Genomic DNA, 21782 nt, shown 5'->3' with positions numbered 1-21782 from the left:
CACCTCCCCGCCCCCCCCCTCCTCTTCAACAGACTAATCTGACTAGAATTATTCCATTTCTACTAGGAAGACACCATGTCCGATTCTTCCTGAAGAACAAGTATGTCACTCAGCTACTACTCTCATTTTCCGTCTATTAATAAATACATATGTAGATGTAGCTACCCACACCTCCCCCGCCTCCCCCGCCCCCCCCTTCAACAGACTAATCTGATTAGAATTATTCCATTTCTACTAGGAAGACACCATGTCCGATTCTTCCCGAAGAACAAGTATGTCACTCAGCTACTACCTTCATTTTCCCTCAATTAATGAATATGTATGTAGATGTAGCTCAAAAGTACTCCATTGGTTGCTACTGTATAATATATTCTCACACATCTGTCAGCCAAAACTAAGTGACAACTATAAATTCTATGTGCCAACATTTATTTGACAATTTAATAGAGGACCAAAAACTTTAAATTCTATATGCACCGACGTTTATTTGACAATTTAATAGGGGAGGAAGGCATATAGTGATCATCAATGTCATCCGTGTCATCCACTAACTCGTTACTGTAATCATACCTGTACTCGTCCGCTAGTGCAATGTCTTCAATAGCATCCATCAGTTCCTCGTCTCCGATCTCACCATATTCCAGGTCTCCCTCACAATCACCTTCCTCCCCTTCCACACTCTCAGCATCATCCTCATCACGAAAGGATGACTGCGCTTGATCACGAGCGGCCTGAAGCAATGCTTCGTCAGAGGGTCCCCAGCTCTCACCAACTGGCCATGCGCAAGGAATACACTGAACCTTTTTCTTCCAGACTACACATATGTTTACAAGTTCATCCGCATGAGACCGAAGGTGGAAAGACATGACTGCATCTGTCACTGCAACGTCACTAACCACCATTGATAACATTGTACGGACACACTTACCTGCATTGTTTGAGGCACCTCTTATTGCCCCCCACTCCGCCAACATCCATTCTTGAATGACAGCCCTCTCATGCATCAGTCGAGCTTCCTCCTCCACGCACCGATCAACCTCAAGTTGCAAGCGGATGCCATTTCGGACGGCATCATCTGATAGCCATGCTGGCGGCGCCATAGTGTCATCATCAAGCCCGACATCTTGCCAGATGTCGTCATCAACATCGAGCAGAAAGATGCCATCCCGCGGGATGATGTGAGGCATAATAGCATAAGGAGGTGCTCGACGCTGGCGTATCAGAGATCGTAGTTGAGAACACAGACCATTGTACGTTGAAACTAATTTGAGGATGCCGGGCTCTTGCCGCTTGATCGACTGCTGAGTATTGGCATGAAGCTTGTGCTCGGCTGAAAAAATTATGAGACGTGCACCAGTCCGGTCAAATCGTCAACGCACCATTGATTGTTGCCCTGTAAGATCTCTCGAGTCTCTCCAACTCAAACTTGCGTTGACGAAGGCGGTCGCGAATATGAGTTTTGACTGCAAGGGCATTCAAGCGAACCGTAAGATATATATCCTTCTTCATCTTCTGCAGGTTGACCTTGTCCTCTGTTCCAAGTGCAGCTCGACGTCGTCGGAGAGTGTCAGCAGTTTTCGCTCGCCGTGAGCGGATGTCTGCAAGCTGCAGGTTGAACTCGACAATGTCAGGGACACGGCCACTATGGAGCTGCATCTCGAGCTCACGGATAGAAGCCTCCTGAGCTTCTAAGGTCTTCTCCAGTGCTAGGACGGTAGTAATCACCTCCGCCGCCTTGTTTCTAGATTGTCCTACGTAAGGTTCAGTTCAGGACACTTAGAACATTTGGTTATTATAGATGTACGTGGTGCGGGTCTCGTCTGGTGATCAACCTGAGCCTTCCATTCTACACGAAGCATATCCTCGTCCACCTGCAAATCATGTAAACTGTCCAGTGCACCGTTTTTCTTCGTTTGACAGTGGATCCAGCGCCGATGGAGCCAATGTCCAAAGCCTTGCAATGATTTCGAGTCCAGATGACGAATTTGTGTGTCAAGGACGAAAAGCCGCTGATTGAACTTCATAGCGAAGAGTAAGATACATAGAATGATATGAATAGAGCATACGTACCCCAGAAACACGCAAGGAGGGGATGAGGGGCTTGAGGAAACTCCACAGTCGTTCGCATCCTTCACCGTCAGACAGTCCGAATCCTTCTCGCTTCCTGGGGTGGTAGACGATCTGACAAGGCCACTGGTGACCATAGGCATGGAATATGGCAATGGCAAACGCAATGCGAGATAGAGTATTGTCGTCCATGAACTTCCACTTGTGACAGCTCCGTTCGAGCTGGCATCCAATGTCATATAGAAGCCCGATCGTCATCTGAGCAGGGAGATGTTTAAACAACTGGTCCAATAGGGCAAGCGCATAGTGTTGTTTTTCTCCCACCGATGTGAGGTTCGCGACCCACAGGACACGATCGTGTCTACAAAGCAAGGCCATCAGGCCTGTATCGGTAAAGAAGCGAGTACTTGCCTTCTCTCGCTTTTCGTCTGCAGCGATAAAAGAGTCTCCACACCCGTTCAAGACCGACACTGGTACGCGCATGCCCTCTTCATAGCAATCTTCGTCTGGCTCCGCCCTGGAGGCCCTTGCTTGACGTCCTTCTCCACGACACCTTTGAACAAAATCTTCCATTGCGTTCACATCGGCCGTGGGTAGAAAAAAAGACGATGTTGGGTTAGGAGGATCGCTGCCAGTAGCACCGCGAGGATTTGTGGAACGTTTTTGTGTGAAGCACGCGTCAATGCACACAATAATATTTGGCCTGGAGAAATGGTCAACTGGTGCAGTAGAGTCATAATAAATGACTCACATGGAAGGAGAACCTCTCACTTCGTTTCGCCAATCGTTCCCTCCGAAACAGAGTGGGCACCGCGAACGAAGATACTCACTAGGCTGGTCCACACGAGAACTGTCCTTCCGGGCATCAGTAATGAGGGTAGAGATGTGATCCCGAGCCAACACAGTCAAGACCCTGTACCAGTGAAACGCATTGCTGAAGCGATGCCGCAAGCTATTCTGAAAGAAAAATAAGTATACAGGCGCACCCGTGAGCAGGGAAATACTGACCTTCGATGTCAACTTGTACCTCATTCCATCAAGAAAGGTCTCCAGAGCATCGCACCAAGCAGTTTGGTTGGGGGACTGACGAACGAAGAGGAGGCGAACGAACTCCAGAACTCGTAAGTCTACTGCTAGAGAGGGAACCATGGGTGCACATGGAAAAAGGCCGCGACGAAGAAGCTGAAGCGGGGCGGGAAAACAAGGACAGGCGATGATGGTGATTTCTTCGAAAGCTGTAAAGTACATCAGACCAATGTTAGAAGATAAGAAAGACGATAACATACTGTTGAAAAGTATGCATGCAACCTTGATACTACGAGTTCTGCACCCAGTCCCGCACTCTCCATCATTTGAATGGCGTTCTCCTGGTACGTTGGCATGGCGTAGCGATAAAGTCTCCTCGATATAAGATAGATAGGGCACTATCATGCGCGGAATGATGTCATCTGACCATCTGCGCCATTGATTGGCCCTTTTCTGCGAGCTGGTGAGACGACGGGGAACAGGATGGTCAGAGAAATGCAGGGAGTCGCTGAATGGAATGGTTGCTTCATCATCCTTGTGTTCTAGTTCGGTCCTAGACATGGACAATGAGCGAGGTAAAACTTGCTGTGATAAATGTCGTCGTCCTGGCATAACCAAAACAGGAGGCGGGCCAGGAAGATAAAGGTTCAGTTTCTTAGTCTCGCGAGGGCGTTTCCATTTTTTGACCATCCAAGGTTCACAAATAATGGTGCTCGATTGTTGTGTCGACGGAGGCGATGGTGAATCAAGGATGGTTTCTCTACGACGTCGAGGCTTCGGACGGCAAACCGCCATGACGAAATTCCTCAAGACCCGAAGTCTTACAAGGAAGAGAAACAACCGACACGAAGTCAATTGGAGAACCTCAATTCACGGACGCGCAGTCCAGGAGAGTTCGACGGCAGTGATTAGTTGTAGTAGACACTGGGTGGACCGACGCGCAGTTGGGGAGAGTTCAATGGAATAACTGGCAGTGGTGGTGGATACACCGGGAGTTGGAAGACAAAGCCCTCAAGGCAAATGTCCATAATCGCATCAGAGCAAGTCCTTCGGGTCAGGAACCCTACATAGTCGGACATCTCATCATCTGCATTTCAATGTCATGATGTAATTATGTCAGTAACTGCGCTAGCCCAATAAGAGAATTTTGGTGTGCGACCAACTGAACCAGATATATGTTTTGATGGGACTTGCAGAATAAAAGAGGAGCTTGGAAACAGAGAATACATGAATGAGAGCAAACAGATGAGAGGACAGAGAAGCCTACCAGTGGAAGTCCATGCCGTGGGCCTACAAAGTCGAGTAACAGAGTGTCCTACATTGCACAGGAACTTCAAAAAATGCTAGAGGCAGTGTCGCTAATTATGTCACGCAAATTCAACTAGCAACATCACAGCAACATCAATCTAACAGATAATGATGAGGTAACGAAACTGCAAAACACATTGCTACAGGCAAAAGACAAAAACGGCAACATTATATGAGATCATGATTGCATGGGAAGCGAGTGGGGCACTATAGGAGGCCTGCCGAAATGATCGAAGAATGTTTGAACGTAAAATGTCGCCGCCGCACGCCTAACTTCCCAGGAGTATGTATCTGTGAAATTGTCCGAGGTCAGTGGTGTCAGAAGACAAGGCGGAACGTCATCCCAATCGCAAAGCAGTCTCCGGAAATTCTCAAGGTAAGGAAGACAGCCCATCAAGGTGTTGTTCCACAACCCATAGTTCTCCGACGGAAACGCCTCCGACCACATCACCAAACCAGCCTCGCCCGGGAAGATGCTATGGAGGAGCTGCTCGCGACCAACAGCATCATTGTTCCAACATCCCCGTGCCAAGTAATGATCGAGATCCCTCAACTCGTACCGAAAGCCAAGTTCAAATAATTCCCATGTGATCTTCTGCACCAGAAGCGAAGGAGGGGTGGCGAGACTAGCGATGGAGACTTGTTCACCCCGAAATTCAACAACTCCATCTGGCGAAAATATATCGCCCTGAGTTTCCAACAGGTCATCACCGAACAAGTCCCGCATTGCTCGCTTCCCCTTCTCGGTGGCTGTAAGACTCTTTCCGTCTGGCTCTTTCCCTTTGGAAGATTGTGGTTGGACAGAAGGGACGCTACCGAGAAAATCGCGCCAGAGCTGAGGAGTAGGATAGGTGCGTGGAGGATCATGATCAACTCGGCCAATCCACAGTGGACGAGCAGCGAGCCAATTGGCAAGGTATAGTTGCAAACGTTCAGGCAACTTGGGACCGAGGAGGAGAGCGGGTTTGGGGAATCTATATCCCCGATCGATAACGTAGGGTGTGCGAACACGAGACTCGTCCTTAACAACAATTTTCATGGCACCCTCCCAATGCAGGTTCGGCGGTGGAAGGAACGGTGTGTCGGGATCTTTCCACTTATCCCTAGATTCACCTGACTGGGTAGGGCGAGCCTCAATGGAGTCTGAAAATTGCGTGAGCATGCAACATATACAAAGAAAAAAGGGTACATACAAGGCCGGTGCCGTTGTTTGCCCTTTTGTTTAGGCGCCTTGCCAACAGCAGATAATTTGGGACCAGGGGCAGGACGACTCGAGCTGGACGACAGTTGAGAGGACTTGTCAGACTCGGGATCCTGGTGTGTCGTGCCTGCATACAGGCGGCGAATGTGCGTATGACGATTGCGACCACCTTGACCGCGGTATATGACTTCAAATGGGCGGATTTTTCTACCCTCTGCGTACATCGCAATAATGATGTGATCCGGGTGTGTGAGTAAGACAGGTTCAACGACCATCATTTGTGGGGGTATGTATGCGCTTGCACGGACATACCAAGCTGGGACGCCAGCGCAGAATAACTTCTCGCAAATGTCGCTGCTCTGCGCGAACCCCCCCATCCATCCTAAGTTGACCTCATGGCGAACACCGAAAGTGGTACGAGGTTGGGCGACAAGAACCCAGTCAATGTAGGAGTATATGTCGAGAAACAGGCGCTGAGCGTCGGTGACAAAAATCAGAAGATCTCGAAAAGTAAGAGGGTGGGACTTCAACCGTGCGATGGCATGACAGAGGTACAAGAGGCGACTGTATATAATTTGCCCTCTGTCCGGCTGATCCTTTCTGTAATCGCGGACTCGTTGCTCAGCCAGTTTGAGAAGGGATTGCAAGCCATCAACCTTATCAGGAGCCAGCGTGCCTACAGGAAATGAATTCCCTGGAATAGACTTAAGGTCATCCTGGCTAGGGGTGAACCAGGCCCAGTGTAGCGGATGCGGGAATGGAAATGCCTCCTTTCGAGGAATGCAAACAGCGTGACAAAAAGCATCATCATAGGACTGAGGCCACTGGAAGCAATCGATAACCCCGAAGCGACCATCTGCCCGGGCTTGTAGGTCTTCTTCGTCAAAGTGGTGAAACTCTGGCACGAAGTGCATGTTGGGCGTGGTGATGACCAGATTTCCCTGCACAGCGACAGCGCGGGCATCGAAAGCTTGCAACCAACCTGTTGTAAACATCAGTATCAGTGCATGACAGAGATAGATTGAGAAATATGTACTGTCTGAGAGCGTGCAATTCGACTTAAACAATGTCAGAGCATTGGGCATGATGAATGCTACAAATCGTAAGTGGATGTCCGTAACGAAAGCGAAAGTCAACGTACCTTGTGTTGCGTTGCGGAATATGATCGTGAGAGTTTATGTCGCTGCTCAACACGACAGCAATGATACCACGCAAAGGACATGTGAAGGCAGATCAGCAGAAGTAGTTAAGATAAGAGAAAATATGTACGCTCACTGGCGAAAGACTGAAAGTCAAGATGAAACAAGAAGAGAAGCACGACACACCGGGCAGAAAACGGATGTGAGGCACTCCCACGGAAGGTCTTCAACCCTATTGGTGCAGCAACGAATGAGCAACCAGGGCGACCCTCCAGACACGAAGTCTAAGAGTGATAGATCAGCGACACGAAGTCAACTAATCAGGGTTTGAACGGCACGAAGCCAGTTCAGATCGCAAGAGAGGGCCGGGAAGTCGGGAGTTGAGGCTGGAAGTTGAGGGCGACAATGATCTAGTGGGGCGGGACGAAAAAGAGAGAGGAAGGACAATGAGAGAAGATGGAAGGGGAACGATGATGGCGGTAGTAGATAGAAATGTAAGGAATTGAATAGAAATGCAGTGGGAAAATCCCAAATGAAATTCCCACTGAATCTGGGTAACGAGTTCAATTGTGGGAAAGTCCCAACTTTGTTCAACTCTTCACCACTGCCTCTATCGTCCTGCGTCTTAGATCGTCGTTGCCCTCAACTTCAAACTTCCAGCCCACCACTGCCTCCTCATTAGGTCGTCGTCGCCCTCAACTTCCAGCCTGAACTCCGACTCCCGGCCCTCTCTTGCCATTCTGAACTGGCTTCGTGCCATTCAAACCCTGATTAGTTGACTTCGTGTCGCTGATCTATCACTCTTAGACTTCGTGTCTGGAGGGTCGCCCTGGTTGCTCATTCGTTGCTGCACCAATAGGGTTGAAGACCTTCAGCGGGAGTGCCTCGCATCCGTTTTCTGCCCGGTGTGTTGTGCTTCTCTTCTTTCAATTTTTCACTAGTGAGTACATGTCTTATCTACTTCTACTGATCTGCCCTCACATCCTTTTCACCGAGGATCGGAAAGAACTTAACTCTTGATTGAGTGACTATCATCTTGCGGGTAAGTGCCATATCCTCAGAATGCGCCAAATTCTTAATCATTTGTTTAAACAGGTACTTTAACCTCATCATTGATTTCTTGCATATGCGGTGCGTTCAATCTGGTGCGTCATACTTCACTTTCAGTCTTTAATCGGTGAGTGTACACATTTGTCTCATGTCTACTTCTAGTGATATACCCTCGCACCAAATTCTCAGAGACCCCGTCTTTTCGTTTTTATAGGTGAGGACACACATATGTCCCTTATCTACTTCTGCTGAGCTGATCTACCCTCACATGTTCCTTTCATATGCCGTCCCTTACCATTGGAAATAGCAGTCACCCCCCACAAATGGAGGTTCTACTGGCGTCTCTACTGCGCATCGAAGGGAGGTTCTACTGGCATCTCTACTGTGCATCAAAGTCTGGATTCAGTTTCTTCACCACCTTCGTATTATACCGTACATTCACACTATTTTATCTATCTTCTGTTCCCGACACTATTCCAATTACTTTCCGTGCATTCGCTCTATTTTATTTTCCTTCTGTTCCCGACACTATTCCAATTACCTTCTGTCCCCGGCCTTTATAATGCCGTAACTTATGATTCGACGTCCTGTACACCGCACACCGTGTCTCAACTCTATTCCAACCGTTGTTTTGGCTCCGTCATATCGCCATGACACATCCCTGAGTAAGGGCCCACATTCACTAACTTTATGTGGGTGACACCCTGATATGCGAGTAAGTTCCATTTCAGATAATTATTTAATCAACGCAAATAACTATTTTCATAGAGTCTGGTCGCTGTATATAATATGATGCGATATTCAGACACCCTCAAAATTTCCAGCCCTCCTATATTCACTCTAACATTCTCAACTTATTCACGCTTTTCGTATCTTTACCTGACTTCGTGTCGGTGAAATAAAACTGTTGAGGCAACTTCGTGTTCTTCAACTCATCTTCCTCGTATCTTCGTGATCGTCGGAAGCAGTCTCAAATGCCTCTTGTTACCCGTTCGGGGCGTCAGACTAAAGCCCCACCACCGCCTGACTATGTTCGCTCCTACGCGTCCAAGGACCAAATGGCTGCCGAATCTGATGTCGATGACAACCAGGTAATGTGTTACTTATTGTTCGCACTGCAACCACTGCTGATTGCTAAAGCCCTCTACACGTACTACGCGAAAGAAAACTCGCTCTCGTGCTGGCCCGAAGCCTGGCCCAAAGTCTGTCATGAATACCAAAACCCAAGACCATGTAAGCTTATAATTGTCATTTTATTATCTACTAAATCGACATCAGCCGCATCCTCGACCCAAGGCTCGCCCTCTTCCAAGGTCCGAACGTTCTGGTTCCATGACATCATCTGCTGAAGAAGATATTTTCTTCTCTAACTTCAGCAGACGCTCGTCACTTGGCAGGAAGAAGCGCAGTGACGTGAATGAAGGTCCCGAGGTCGAGTTGTCTGATACCGCCGACAGGTCCACAAATGGCGCAGATGGCGATGTGACATCAGGTAAGTTTTCTCTCGGTCTTTTACTCGCTATCAACTCTCATTAAATTTTGTTGTCAGCTGGTCTCGAGGAAGATGGTACTAGTAATGATGCCAATGAGGATCCAGGTATGTGTGTTGCTCACATGCAGGATGTATTAAAATATTGACCTGCTGCAGCGACAAACGACAGAGAGCAGACTCCAGGTAAGTACTACTAAAATATTTGTAGTAAATAACTAAAATGTTGTGTGACAGTTCTATCCGACGGTGAATGCGGTGGTGCTGCAGCGACAGACGAAGGGGAGAGAACCGATGGTGAATGTGGTGTTGCTGCAGCAACAAACGAAGGGGAGAGAGATGCAGGTAAGTTTTGCTACACATGTCGTAGTATATAACGAACATATTTTATTGCAGGTCTATCTGAAGGTGAATGTGGTGTCACTACTGTGACGAACGAAAGGGAGGGAGATGCAGGTGAGTTTTGTTGCATGTCTCGTGGTATACCACCAACATGCTTTATTATAGTTCCGTCTGACGGTGAATGTGATGGTACTGCAGCGACGAATAAACAGGAGAAGACTACAGGTAAATTTAAATTTTGCTATATATATATTAATACACAACTAATGTGTCTGGCCGCAGTTGCACCCACGACCGTTCGCCCGCGTAGATCTGGTGCCCACAAATCATATGCTCCTGGTCATGAGAGCGAACCCGCAGAGAGCTCTGGCTCTGACAGCGACTGGGCAGAACTCGAAGAGAAGCGGAAGAACGCAGAACGCGCTAATGACCCTGCGAGGCCATTCAGACTGTCTGCGAATGACAAGCAGAAGGGACCAGCGGTGGCAGACGACCACGGTGACGATGCCGATGCCGATGCCGAGGGCGGCGATGAAGATCAGACGTCTGAAGATGGGGATAGGGCCACACATAAAGCAGGAAGACTGTCCAAAGAAGGTGTTTTGAAAACGGAAGAATTTGGCAAGAGGGTTATGGCTGAAGCAACTGCAATTGGAAAAGAGTTCGGGAAACACCGGAGGGTGATTCTTATCGAGGCAGGACTAGCGACGAAGGCAACTCGAAAAGAGTCTGCCTGGAACCAGCATCAAGCCTGGTTCCCGACTGTACTACCTCCATCCAAAGAACGTAAGTTATTGCATTCATGACTGTTTCGGTGTTTATTAATGACCTTCCAGCAAACTTGGCATCATGGAAAGTCAAGCAAAATGTGCACTATCATGCCCACCCGTACAAAGACCCTAACCACGCATCCCTATGGAAGAAAATCCAACACCATTGGGATAGCGTGGTCGCCAGCCCTGAGGATCTTTCATCACGGGAGTCATCCAGTCTCATGACAGCAGTTCGTGAAGCGTTTGCGAAATCGGTAAGTGTCCTTCGGTGACTTGATCAATGACTAAATATTTGGAAGGCTTCATATTGGTACCACACCCATGGAATCCATATCGCTGGTATCACCATTTATCCAGGAGATGAGGAATCTGGTCGGCAGGCCTCTGGGTTTTTTGCGGGGTCTAATATGGTGAAGGCTCTCATTGACGCTCAACAAGTAGATGTAAAGCGCTTGATAGATGAACTTACTACAATCCTAAAGTGTGTTTCTTGTCTTTTTCTTTGAGGGGATGTGATACTAATATACACGGGATGCGTTACAGATACAAGGACTTGGAGGCTGCTCAAGCAGAAGGCAAGAGTCTCAGTTTTCTCCCACCGCCTGTCGCAGTCCCCAATGCTCCCCTCTTGCGCAACGGCAAATCCGCCAGGGATAGAAATCGCATGGTGGCGCCTATAATCATCAGTGAAGCATTTGGTTCGTGTATTATTAGATTCCGCTGTCGGTGTACTCACATGCTTTCGGTAGCTGATGCTGGTCATCCCTCTAAAACGTCGAACAGCAGGTGGATGAAGATGCTTGACATCCTTTACTCTATGCAACTTTGCATTCATGACTGGCCAGCAGGAGTTCCACCCCCTGGCCCTGATTTTGATCTGAAATCGCTGTCTGCGAGTCAGTTACGCGCCTTAGTGGGTCCATATCTCAGGATGCATCTCGGCGACATGTATGAGGCTGAGTAGGGCCGAGACGAGGACGAGGACGATGCAGAGAAAGCCACAACGACAAAGCGGAAAGGTAAATCGAAGAAGTCCAACGAGAATCGCAGAACTCGCGGCGCGGTTGTGCAGGAGCCTGATGTCATCTTATCTATTAAGGGGTGGACTCCTCGTGCGTATTCAGGTAGTCTGTACCCTACATAAACTAATATTTTGTTGCATTACAGGTCAGCTATCAGACTTCGCTGGATACTCTCGCGAGGTGTACTCAATCCCTCTTGTCATCGACACAGATGGCGTCGTTCTACGTCGTCTGGAGGAGTCGGATAAATTTATCAAGGACCTCCCTCCCCATGTTACTGAGCGTTTAAACACAGGGACTTCACGCTCTATTGGAGCTTCGCGCTCTCACCAGGAAGCTTCGCGCTTGTACCCCGCAGCTCCGCGCTCCGACTATCGGGCTCCGCGCTCCAACTCTGGGGCTTCGCGCTCACAACATGGGGCTTCGCGCTCACAACACAGGGCTTCGCGCTCACAACACGGGGCTTCGCGCTCACAACATAGGGCTTCGCGCTCGATTCCACCTGTCCCTATTCAAACTGACCATGATGAACTCCTGGATCACAGCATTCACTCAGATGAGTCCGACGACGATCTCCCACCGTCATCTCCACCACTGTCAACTCCTCATGCGACCCCTCAAGGTTCGAATGTAGCAGCAGGACGATACCAGTACAACCGCGTACGTGAAGATATCCGACGCTCGATGGCCTCTGAGACTAGGAAACGGACTTGTGATGATTATGAAACTGCGAGGGAGGCCGACGACATTGAGACGGGAATGGTGGCTGCGAGATATCGGAGCAGGTCCCATGTACGTTTTTTTGCATTGTATCTTTGTCTTTATTTCTCACATACTTTCACGTTGCAGGACAGGGCAAGCATGGGTATGAGGTCCACCAAGGGTCACAAGTATGTCGTTGCCGTGTTGCCAATCTTACTGTGTTAATTGGTGTCTATTCCTCAGTCATCCTAAGCCATATGTTCATACCTCATCAAAGGCACGCATGGGACCTGCGCCGAACCAAAACACTACGCACTTGCCATCTCGTTCGGCAGTCGAGCCATACTCTGAGGGCTCTCCATCTTCGCGCCAATATGACTCACGTATTCAGCCTGCTCATGTCCTGGATCACCGTTTACTTGCTCCTGTACATGAGGATGAATTTGAGTATAACTGATGTTTACAGCTTTTATAACCGCCGGTCATGTTGTCTGATCTCGACTATGATACTTGTCGTGACTTATGCTACTACTTGCCTATGACTTACTTCGCTCATTGCATGCCGAACACTCATGTTAAAATTCTTATGCGTATGCAAGCATGCTTTTTTATGTCTTGTCCTCTATCTTACATGCTGATCACAATTGTGGAGACTTACCTGATATCGAAGAATATTACTGTGTGGTTTTTCCTCATGTGCACGGTGTTCTGCACTCATGCAAGATTATAAAGATTAATATCAATGGTGTCTTTGTCTTGTGACTCCGCTCTCTCATGCTTCTCTACTTTCAGCTTCATACTCTTGACTTCACCAATGGAGTACATTCGAGCTACATGTAGCTACACACGACATATGTATTCATTAACCGAGTGAAAATGAAGTGAGGTAGACCTCATGCGAAAGCATTGAATGTCACATGAGAGTGACTGACTGTTATCCACACAAGTTGCCAAATGAGTGTGCGTGTAATATGACTCGACTTTATATGGGTCCGTATCTCCCTAGCTGCTTCTCTTGCAAGAAGGCAAGAATGTTCGACCCTAACATAAAGGGATACACAAATAGGAAAGTGTTAGGAGTTATGACCAGGATAAATATGTAGTGATGCAAAGGTAATCTGAGTGAGTGACTAGTGGGAGGGTGATAAAACTAGGGGAGACAAAGCCTCCGAAATCTGGGTCCGCGAAATTTCCAATGTACACCCCGCATGGTATATATATATCTATGTGGAAATCCGGAGTGCTAGTTGTAATTTCCGGGTCTAAATTTCTGGGTCCAGAGATATGTATGTAAAATACCTGCAGGTGCTGCGGGACATGGGAATAAATGTAATAATGATTGCAGTGCGTGTAGTTAATGGGAAACACAAGGCAACTATGCACCAGTGGGCTTAACAGGACTTAACGGACATAGAATCGGACATGGTGTCTTCCTAGTAGAAATGGAATAATTCTAGTCAGATTTGTCTGTTGAAGGGGGGGCGGGCGGGAGAGGGGCGGGTAGCTACATCTACATATGTATTCATTAATAGAGGGAAAATGAAGGTAGTGACATACTTGTTCTTTGGGAAGAATTGGACATGGTGTCTTCCTCATAGAAATGGAGTAATTTTAGTCGGATTAGTCTGTTGAAGGGGGGGAGCGTGTAGTAGCTGAGCGACATACTTGTTCTTCGGGAAGAATTGGACATGGTGTCTTCCTCGTAGAAATGGAGTAATTTTAGTCGGATTAGTCTGTTGAAGGGGGTAGTGTGTAGTAGCTGAGCGACATACTTGTTCTTCGGGAAGAATTGGACATGGTGTCTTCCTCGTAGAAATGGAGTAATTTTAGTCGGATTAGTCTGTTGAAGGGGGGGAGCGTGTAGTAGCTGAGCGACATACTTGTTCTTCAGGAAGAATTGGACATGGTGTCTTCCTCGTAGAAATGGAGTAATTTTAGTCGGATTAGTCTGTTGAAGGGGGGTAGTGTGTAGTAGCTGAGCGACATACTTGTTCTTCGGGAAGAATTGGACATGGTGTCTTCCTCGTAGAAATGGAGTAATTCTAGTCAGATTAGTCTGTTGAAGGGGGGGAGCGTGTAGTAGCTGAGCGACATACTTGTTCTTCAGGAAGAATTGGACATGGTGTCTTCCTCGTAGAAATGGAGTAATTCTAGTCAGATTAGTCTGTTGAAGGGGGGGGGTGATGGTGGTGGTGTGCGGTCTTCCCTATTGCATGAATAGTACACCTATGGTCCATCCCAATAAGCCTGTGGTCTTCCCTATAGCATGTATAGTATACCTATGGTCCGTCCCAATAAGCCTGTGGTCTTCCCTATAGAATGTATATTGCACCTATGGTCCGTCCCAATGAGCTTGCGGTCCTCCCTATAGCATGTATATTGCACCTATGGTCTGTCCCAATCAGCCCGTGGTCTTCCCTATAGCATGTATAGTACACCTATGGTTCGTCCTAATGAGCTTGTGGTCTTCCCTATAGCATGTATATTGCACCTATGGTCCGTCCCAATCAGCCCGTGGTCTTCCCTATAGCATGTATAGTGCACCTATGGTCCGTCCCAATCAGCCCGTGGTCTTCCCTATAGCATGTATATTGCACCTATGGTCCGTCCCAATGAGCCTGTGGTCTTCCCTATAGCATGTATATTGCACCTATGGTCCGTCCCAATGAGCCTGCGGTCTTCCCTATAGCATGTATATTGCACCTATGGTCCGTCCCAATCAGCCCGTGGTCTTCCCTATAGCATGTATATTGCACCTATGGTCCGTCCCAATGAGCCTGTGGTCTTCCCTATAGCATGTATATTGCACCTATGGTCCGTCCCAATGAGCCTGTGGTCTTCCCTATAGCATGTATATTGCACCTATGGTCCGTCCCAATGAGCCTGCGGTCTTCCCTATAGCATGTATATTGCACCTATGGTCCATCCCAATCAGCCCGTGGTCTTCCCTATAGCATGTATATTGCACCTATGGTCCGTCCCAATGAGCCTGCGGTCTTCCCTATAGCATGTATATTGCACCTATGGTCCGTCCCAATCAGCCCGTGGTCTTCCCTATAGCATGCATATTGCACCTATGGTCCGTCCCAATGAGCCTGTGGTCCTCCCTATAGCATGCATATTATGCCTATGGTCCGTCTCATTAAGTGTACGGTCTTCCCTATTGCAGGCACATCACACCTACAGTCCTTCCTGTTTATCATTTTTGCAATGCTGTGGTATGCCGTCCCTATTCATCTATCTATGTGAAAGTCTGCAGTACTATAGATAAAGGTTGTAGTAAAACTATTGGATCCAATAGTATGTAAACGGCCATAGGTACTGCAGCTAATGTGGTTAGACGGGGAGGAGCCCCCCTTGCACTCACACTCGTATACACACTCCCCCTCGCATTCTCACTCCTCTCACACCCATAGCCAAGGCTATGCCCACATCCACCACCCACACACCGCATTCTCACTCCTCTCACACACATAGCCAAGGCCCGCCCAAATCCATCACCCACACAGTCACCACCCCTCAGTCCCCATGCTCAACATCCCCACCAAGATGCAAGCAGAGTGAGCATTGAGGAGTGGGCGTGATGAACCAACAATCTGTGTGGTTTGAAGTGTAAGTACCAGTAGTGTTACATGGAACCGGACTGGGCATAGGACAGTTTTCCAGAGGATGTGAGCGGGTCCAGTGCGTATATAATGAAATCTGTTGTGGGTTATGCGCCTGGCGTGTTGGAGATGATTGTAGGCCGTCTGGACAAAGTATACAATTTTGATATATTGTTCGATTATATACGAAAAGACTCATTCAGTCTAAGGGGGTCTAGGAGGTAGGGCACAGTGCATAGATGCAATCCACAAAGGTAGGAAAATTTGCCAAAAAATCGTCATTTGAAGACCCCAGACACCCCTACATTAGAGGGAATTCAAGTGGTCCAAATCGTTGTATGGTACTCCCACAACATATTCCCAATGGTCTTTAGTTCATATATGGTACATGGTCTTTGGTCCCTAATGACTACAGGGAAAGACCACAGAACATTGGGTAGACCACCATAAAAGTACCTCTTAGGTGAAAACCTCTATAGGTCACAATCAACCTAAGAGGTGTCTAAAATGGGGTGACCAAAGTGAAACCCGAGACCCGGCAGTCTCAGGTTTCGGGGTTCGGGGGTTGGTACATCTCAGTTTGGGGTTTGGCACTGAAAATTTGACATATATATTTTTGTGAGTGTTGTGCTTCTGGTGTCCATGCTTAGAAATAGGATATGTTGCACACCAGGGTTCAGGTGTGGGGTTTTTCCACTTCAGTCCTTGATTATTGGTCAATGCCACACATGGTCGATTCATGTTTTTGTGCTTAGGGGTTTAGATTTGGTGGTCGATGGTAGGTATATGCACTCATAGTGTACATGTATCCTATGTATTTGATTCGCTGGTGGCTACATCAGCTGTATGTCTTGATGGAACATATCTAGGCTCACCCATATATGTACCCATCTATGTACAATTCCCCTACATCAGCCCACCCATCTATGTATTATCCCCCATGTCGGCCCACCCGTCTATGTAATACATCCTATGTTGGCCCACCCATCTATATAATACATCCTACGTCGGCCCACCCATCTATATAATTATACCCCACCTCGGCCCACCTGTCTATGTAATAAATATTTTATCGCACCTTCAGCCCACCCGTCTATTTGATATCCCTTTCGTCAGCCCACCCGTATATGTAATACTTTTCACGTCGGCCCACTTGTATATGTAATACACCCCACGTCAGCCCACCCATCTATGTAATATTCCCCTTGTCGGCCCGCCCGTCTATATAACAATATTTGCCTTACATCTCTCTTCAGCCCAGCTGTCTATAATATCCTACTCTACATATTACCCAGATGGGCCCATCCATCTCCATGAATGATCATATTCCCCTGGCCCATCCGTCAACATCAAGGATATATATATCATTGGCATACATGGGCACACCCATCTCCATCAGAAATAATATGTGTCCCGGCCCATCCGTCATCATCAAGAATATACACAACATGGGTCCATGATCCGCTGGCCCGTCTCATATGGGATATTATGGAGGTTGGGTGGCCCATATAATACGGAATTTGTCACTCTCTGGTTACATCCAAGTTGATAGTGACTAATATTGATGGGATTAAAGATCACATAAGGCGCTGCTGAAAGAGTCATACCAGGGTTCTGATAGGCATCGGCTAGGGTACTAGCCAGTTTTGAGCATGCCATGAGCATGACAAAATCTAGTTCGAGCAGAGGAATAGCATTGGGCCATCCGCTGATCAGTGCAAGGAACTGGCAAGAGACATATTCACTAGCAATATGGGTTGTGGCCAAGGCCCAGTCAGGAGGAATATGAATCATGGCTTCTATATAATGTACTAGGCATTGTGATTATATATGTCTGGCAGCAAACTGGTTACATAAATCTGGCGGCACATCGGTTACATAAAATACACAAAGAGTGACTGCCATATCAACTAACAAAATTGATAACATGAGGACCAACATAAGGAGGCATGCATACTGCGCATTGTCTTGACCTAATTCCCCATATGTAATGAAATCAGTGAAATGTGAAGGGGACCAGTGGTCATCCTGTAGATGCATGCGCCACATGCTTGCCGAGCCGGTGTTTGACAAGGTCACAGCGCAAGCACCGCCGCAATTAGTGCCTGGTGTCGCCAGCAACTTTATATTTGTAAATTTGCAGAGCTGGTATTCAACAATAAAACAGTGCCTGTGGCCAAAGCAGAGTAGCAGCTGTTTAACACCATTTCCTCAACATACCTCACCAGGTGATCCCTCGCCACATATTCATGCATGGGTCAGCTGCCGCCGGTGACAATCCTTACCCTGCAGTATTATGTTTGGCAGTGCCACAGGCCTTGTACTATGTCACCAGCATGCATGCATAGTGAGGTATTCTATGGAAGCATAGGGCAATCACCCTGCAACATTAGTTTCGGCAGTGCCACAGCTGCCCCCCTGTGGTGATTCCGAAATATGCAAAACTGTCAGTGAGTGTATATGGGCCCACCCCTCACCATCGAGTAGAACCTACCAGACATAGCCTATGCATCATAATACCACTATCCTATATATTTTTGTATTCCATAATATATATACAGTAGGCCCACCCTTGAGCCTCAGTTATTTTTAGCCTCTGGCCCACCCACTATACTGGGGTACAATTCCATATGTGCGCCCATGGTGGGTTGGCCCGAGTTTTAGGGAGCATTGTTAACATGGGCTGTCCTATAGGTAGGGAGATATGTCACTGCATTATGTGGTTGATTGAGCTTGCTATCGAGTTTGTCCATCGCTGGTATCACAGCTGCAATGCTCGCTGAGTCCTAAGAGAAGAACAAGGTAGCCTTCTTGTTTTAGTAGTGGATCGAAAAGGATCGAAATAAGTGAGACAAGGAAATATGAATGACGAGCAAGACCTACAGAGAGAACTGTGATGAGGTCAGCAACAATTTTCCACTCATTGTCATCCAATTCATATTTTTTAGCTCGCTTGAGGTTTTTATCACTTGTTATGCGATCAATGGGTTATCAAGACTTGCGAGCTTCGTTGTTTGAGTATCATTTGCAGTCACATTATCAGCATTAACTGCAAGAATCTGTAATCTTCAAGTTAGCATGATTTCTGCAATATTTAGAATCAGCTTACTCTCTTTGTTAGCCCGAAGTGTTCAAGCATTGCTTGAAAGGCTTTTGCCATCGCAGCACCGGTATGTGACTAAGATATATCATGTGAAGATTGGTGGAGCATTTGATATGGATGGCCTGCAACGTACCTCGGCAACTTCAATGATGTCGAGTAGAAATGAAAACATTTTACCCTCATACTCGAGGTGGACTGTCCACGCTACAAAGGCACAATGGTTGGATAAAGTCCAAGCATCTGTGGCAAAGTGTAAGCGTCCAGGGTGATCCTAACCATTGTGTTAGCCAAATATCTGATATCAGCAAAAGGCTTACACGGAGAAGCTGTCTGATGTGTTCACTGCACTTCTCAATTGCTACTTTAATATTGCAGGACAGTACATCAGGTGATAGAAGTTCAATATTTGAGCGACCTGCACAAAGAAGCTCGCGGAGTTCACAGTCATTGATTATATTGACTGGGCGATTACTTTCAGTGATCCATTTCACAAGACAAGCACTGAAATCAATGTTAGCATGTAAAAGTACACAGATTTAGATCATTTACCAAACTTCCGGATTTTTGTGTGTCCGATGGGAGTAATGGACTGGCTGTTGGCCTTGGCGTGCAAATGCTGCATAGACAGAGCCACTATTAACACCAGCATCTTTGCCCTTCATGGCATTGTTGACAGCATCCTCGCCAAAGCATCCGATGGCATGGTGCTTCAGATTAGTGGTCAAAGACTTATCCTTTGTATCCTGATAATGGCGCACACCACCTAAAGCTGTCTTACACTTCCATGCACCACATGGGAAAAATGATACAAGTGGCCATTGTGGTATTGGACTGTAACATCGGCTGAAAAGAAGCTATAGATAGGTGACCTCCAAGTCTTCTGGAGAGCGTCTGTATCATCGCCTAATCAGATATGCAAAAATTAATGAAAAGAAACACACCAAGATCTGCAGCAGGATCAGGATCAGGATCAGATGCACCTGTCATTGTTTTGTTGTCGTCACTGGCCAGTGAATCAGTACTTGATCGTGTGAGATCAACAGTTTCTGTGGGTTTCGATCGAGCAGACTGAGATGCAATTGACTGTTTGACCTTCTTCAAGGGGCGGACCAGGGCCTTAGGACCCTTTGCGATGGCCTTTTTGAGTGACTTGGCCTTATTGGAGATGGATGACAAGATAGACTTAGATGATGAGTGTGACTGCATAGACCAGACATCAGATGCCTTCTTTGTGAGCTTGGTTTTCATGGGGAGACAATTTGGTAGACTTACAGGTCTCAAGTTGTTGCCTTGACTTTATGGTAGCGACTCGAGCTTCTCTGTGGCAAAATGTCAGCTCAATAAATTGCTAGAATGATTCACAGGGGCACGAAAGACATGATAGAAATTAGTATAGCATTGGGTTGTGATCCTCAATCACTCAGAGTAAGCTGACACGGAGACTTATAGTATGGTGTTCAGTGGCTGTCAAGGTTCCCGATTTGGTAAGTCATACCTGCCGAACACCGTCAACCTGTGGTAAAGGGTCGCGGTATGGTCATGGGTATGAATATCCAACACCGTACCTGTACCCATGAAACCTGTCAGGAAAAACCGCGGTGTTACCCGTACCCATGCGTTTCCCTAATCACAAAACAGTATCTTCTTCATTAACTCATAACTCCTGCATGCTTCTTAGCAGACACACCTGTCAAATAAGCATTTACTACTCTGTATTCATCCTCCCCTTTGCTTCATAGAGAATTCCCACTCCATTTTATCTCATATAGTCCTATACCATCAGGTTTTCTTCTTGAAACTTAAGTGTTCATTCAACTTTTCTTTATCTTAATGGTTGTCCTATCTATTTTAATATAAATTCCTGGTCATATGATCTCATCCTATTGATTTTAACCTTATCTAACTAGATAAACCTTTTTCAGCTATTAGCAGTCCAGTATTTGTACTTCAAAGCAGCATCTTGTCTTTTTTTTTTATAGGTTGGAGACAGAAGAATCTGTTTTTCTTGATTATAGCTTTAAGATGGGCTGTCTTGAGAGTCTGTCTGACTATTCAAGTAGAGATAGTCATAGAGATGATGGAAATAATCAATTGAGTCACTTGAATAACATCAGCAGCCTTCCTAATTAGAATATAGTAATTAAGAGATCTTAAGTCTTATAGAGCAACCTTCTAGATTGGCTACCAAATAACTTAAAGACCATGATAATATTGTTCTATCATGTTCAGCATAGACCCAAGACATCAACCCTATTGAATACCCCTGAGAATCACTCAAGAAATTGCTTGTAGCATATCAAGATCCACCATAGGGGCTATTCCAACTATGAGACAGTGTTCCAGCAGAGTATAATGGAAATACCAAAGAGGAATACCCAAAATTGATAGAGAATATGTCTAGAAGAGTAACAGAAGTGATCAAGGCAAAAGGAGGTCACACAAAATACTAGAATTATAGAGATTACATTAGTTAAACCCAAAGTCAAAAAAGTGTCCCAATGAGTCATCAAATTAAAATAACCATATCTTCACACAATGTCATTATTTTCCCACAGTATAGGGAACTGAGATGAAGCTGAGAAGTAGACCTTTCCAAAACCTCCCTATGGCTTAGTCATATTCCCACATCTTGACACAAGATATAGCAATTACATGAAAAGCTATAAACATTAGGACACTTTTTTGAGCCACTGTAGTATAGGACAACATGAGGAAGGTGTTTGTGCTGAGCGGCTCCAGCTTGAAGACTTTGGTTGTATCTTGAACAAGCTTGTGCAAGCCAATGGCCTCATCCAACTTCTGCTTCCACTCTACTTGCACTTGCTGAGACTCTGTAAATAAGGTATGCAGACCACTAAGCCTGCCATTATAGTAAATGGTGCAAGGATATACAAGACATGAGTCATTAGTGGCAGGAACTATCTGCATGAGTAGACCAGTCAATATGTACCTGAC

General features: G+C 46.7%; 4 protein-coding genes across 4 annotated transcripts; 1 reads left to right on the top strand and 3 right to left on the bottom strand.

Annotated features, from left to right (window-relative positions):
* Positions 1 to 467: 467 nt before the first annotated feature.
* Positions 468 to 3654, bottom strand: F5891DRAFT_954811 (uncharacterized protein; the record flags this gene model as incomplete). The annotated part of the gene is made up of 8 exons (XM_041375282.1): positions 468 to 880; positions 929 to 1330; positions 1380 to 1751; positions 1805 to 2018; positions 2071 to 2770; positions 2819 to 3024; positions 3076 to 3302; positions 3354 to 3654. 8 exons carry the CDS (start codon positions 3652 to 3654, stop codon positions 468 to 470), a joined length of 2835 nt encoding a protein of 944 aa, XP_041224422.1.
* Positions 3655 to 4579: 925 nt separating this feature from the next.
* On the bottom strand, positions 4580 to 6597 carry F5891DRAFT_954846 (uncharacterized protein; the record flags this gene model as incomplete). The annotated part of the gene is made up of 2 exons (XM_041375284.1): positions 4580 to 5514; positions 5595 to 6597. 2 exons carry the CDS (start codon positions 6595 to 6597, stop codon positions 4580 to 4582), a joined length of 1938 nt encoding a protein of 645 aa, XP_041224421.1.
* Positions 6598 to 8765: 2168 nt separating this feature from the next.
* Positions 8766 to 12576, top strand: F5891DRAFT_981506 (uncharacterized protein; the record flags this gene model as incomplete). The annotated part of the gene is made up of 17 exons (XM_041377117.1): positions 8766 to 8882; positions 8932 to 9024; positions 9070 to 9283; positions 9341 to 9388; positions 9440 to 9466; positions 9518 to 9625; positions 9677 to 9736; positions 9788 to 9847; positions 9905 to 10408; positions 10459 to 10649; positions 10695 to 10876; positions 10939 to 11093; positions 11145 to 11308; positions 11360 to 11507; positions 11563 to 12209; positions 12267 to 12307; positions 12363 to 12576. The coding sequence occupies 17 exons, from the start codon at positions 8766 to 8768 to the stop codon at positions 12574 to 12576; spliced, it is 2973 nt and encodes a 990-aa protein (XP_041224420.1).
* Positions 12577 to 18912: 6336 nt separating this feature from the next.
* Positions 18913 to 19618, bottom strand: F5891DRAFT_954834 (uncharacterized protein; the record flags this gene model as incomplete). The annotated part of the gene is made up of 3 exons (XM_041375283.1): positions 18913 to 19098; positions 19145 to 19255; positions 19382 to 19618. Coding segments are annotated over 3 exons (534 nt in total), but the record flags the coding sequence as incomplete, so codon positions are not given.
* Between the last annotated feature and the right edge of the window lie 2164 nt (positions 19619 to 21782).

The sequence above is a fragment of the Suillus fuscotomentosus genome (genome assembly GCF_016647785.1).
Source record: "Suillus fuscotomentosus strain FC203 chromosome Unknown F5891scaffold_36, whole genome shotgun sequence".
In the NCBI taxonomy this organism is placed as follows: Eukaryota; Fungi; Basidiomycota; class Agaricomycetes; order Boletales; family Suillaceae; genus Suillus; species Suillus fuscotomentosus.
The sequence above is the reverse complement of the archived record's forward strand: the minus strand, read 5'-3'. Positions and strand labels throughout refer to the sequence as shown.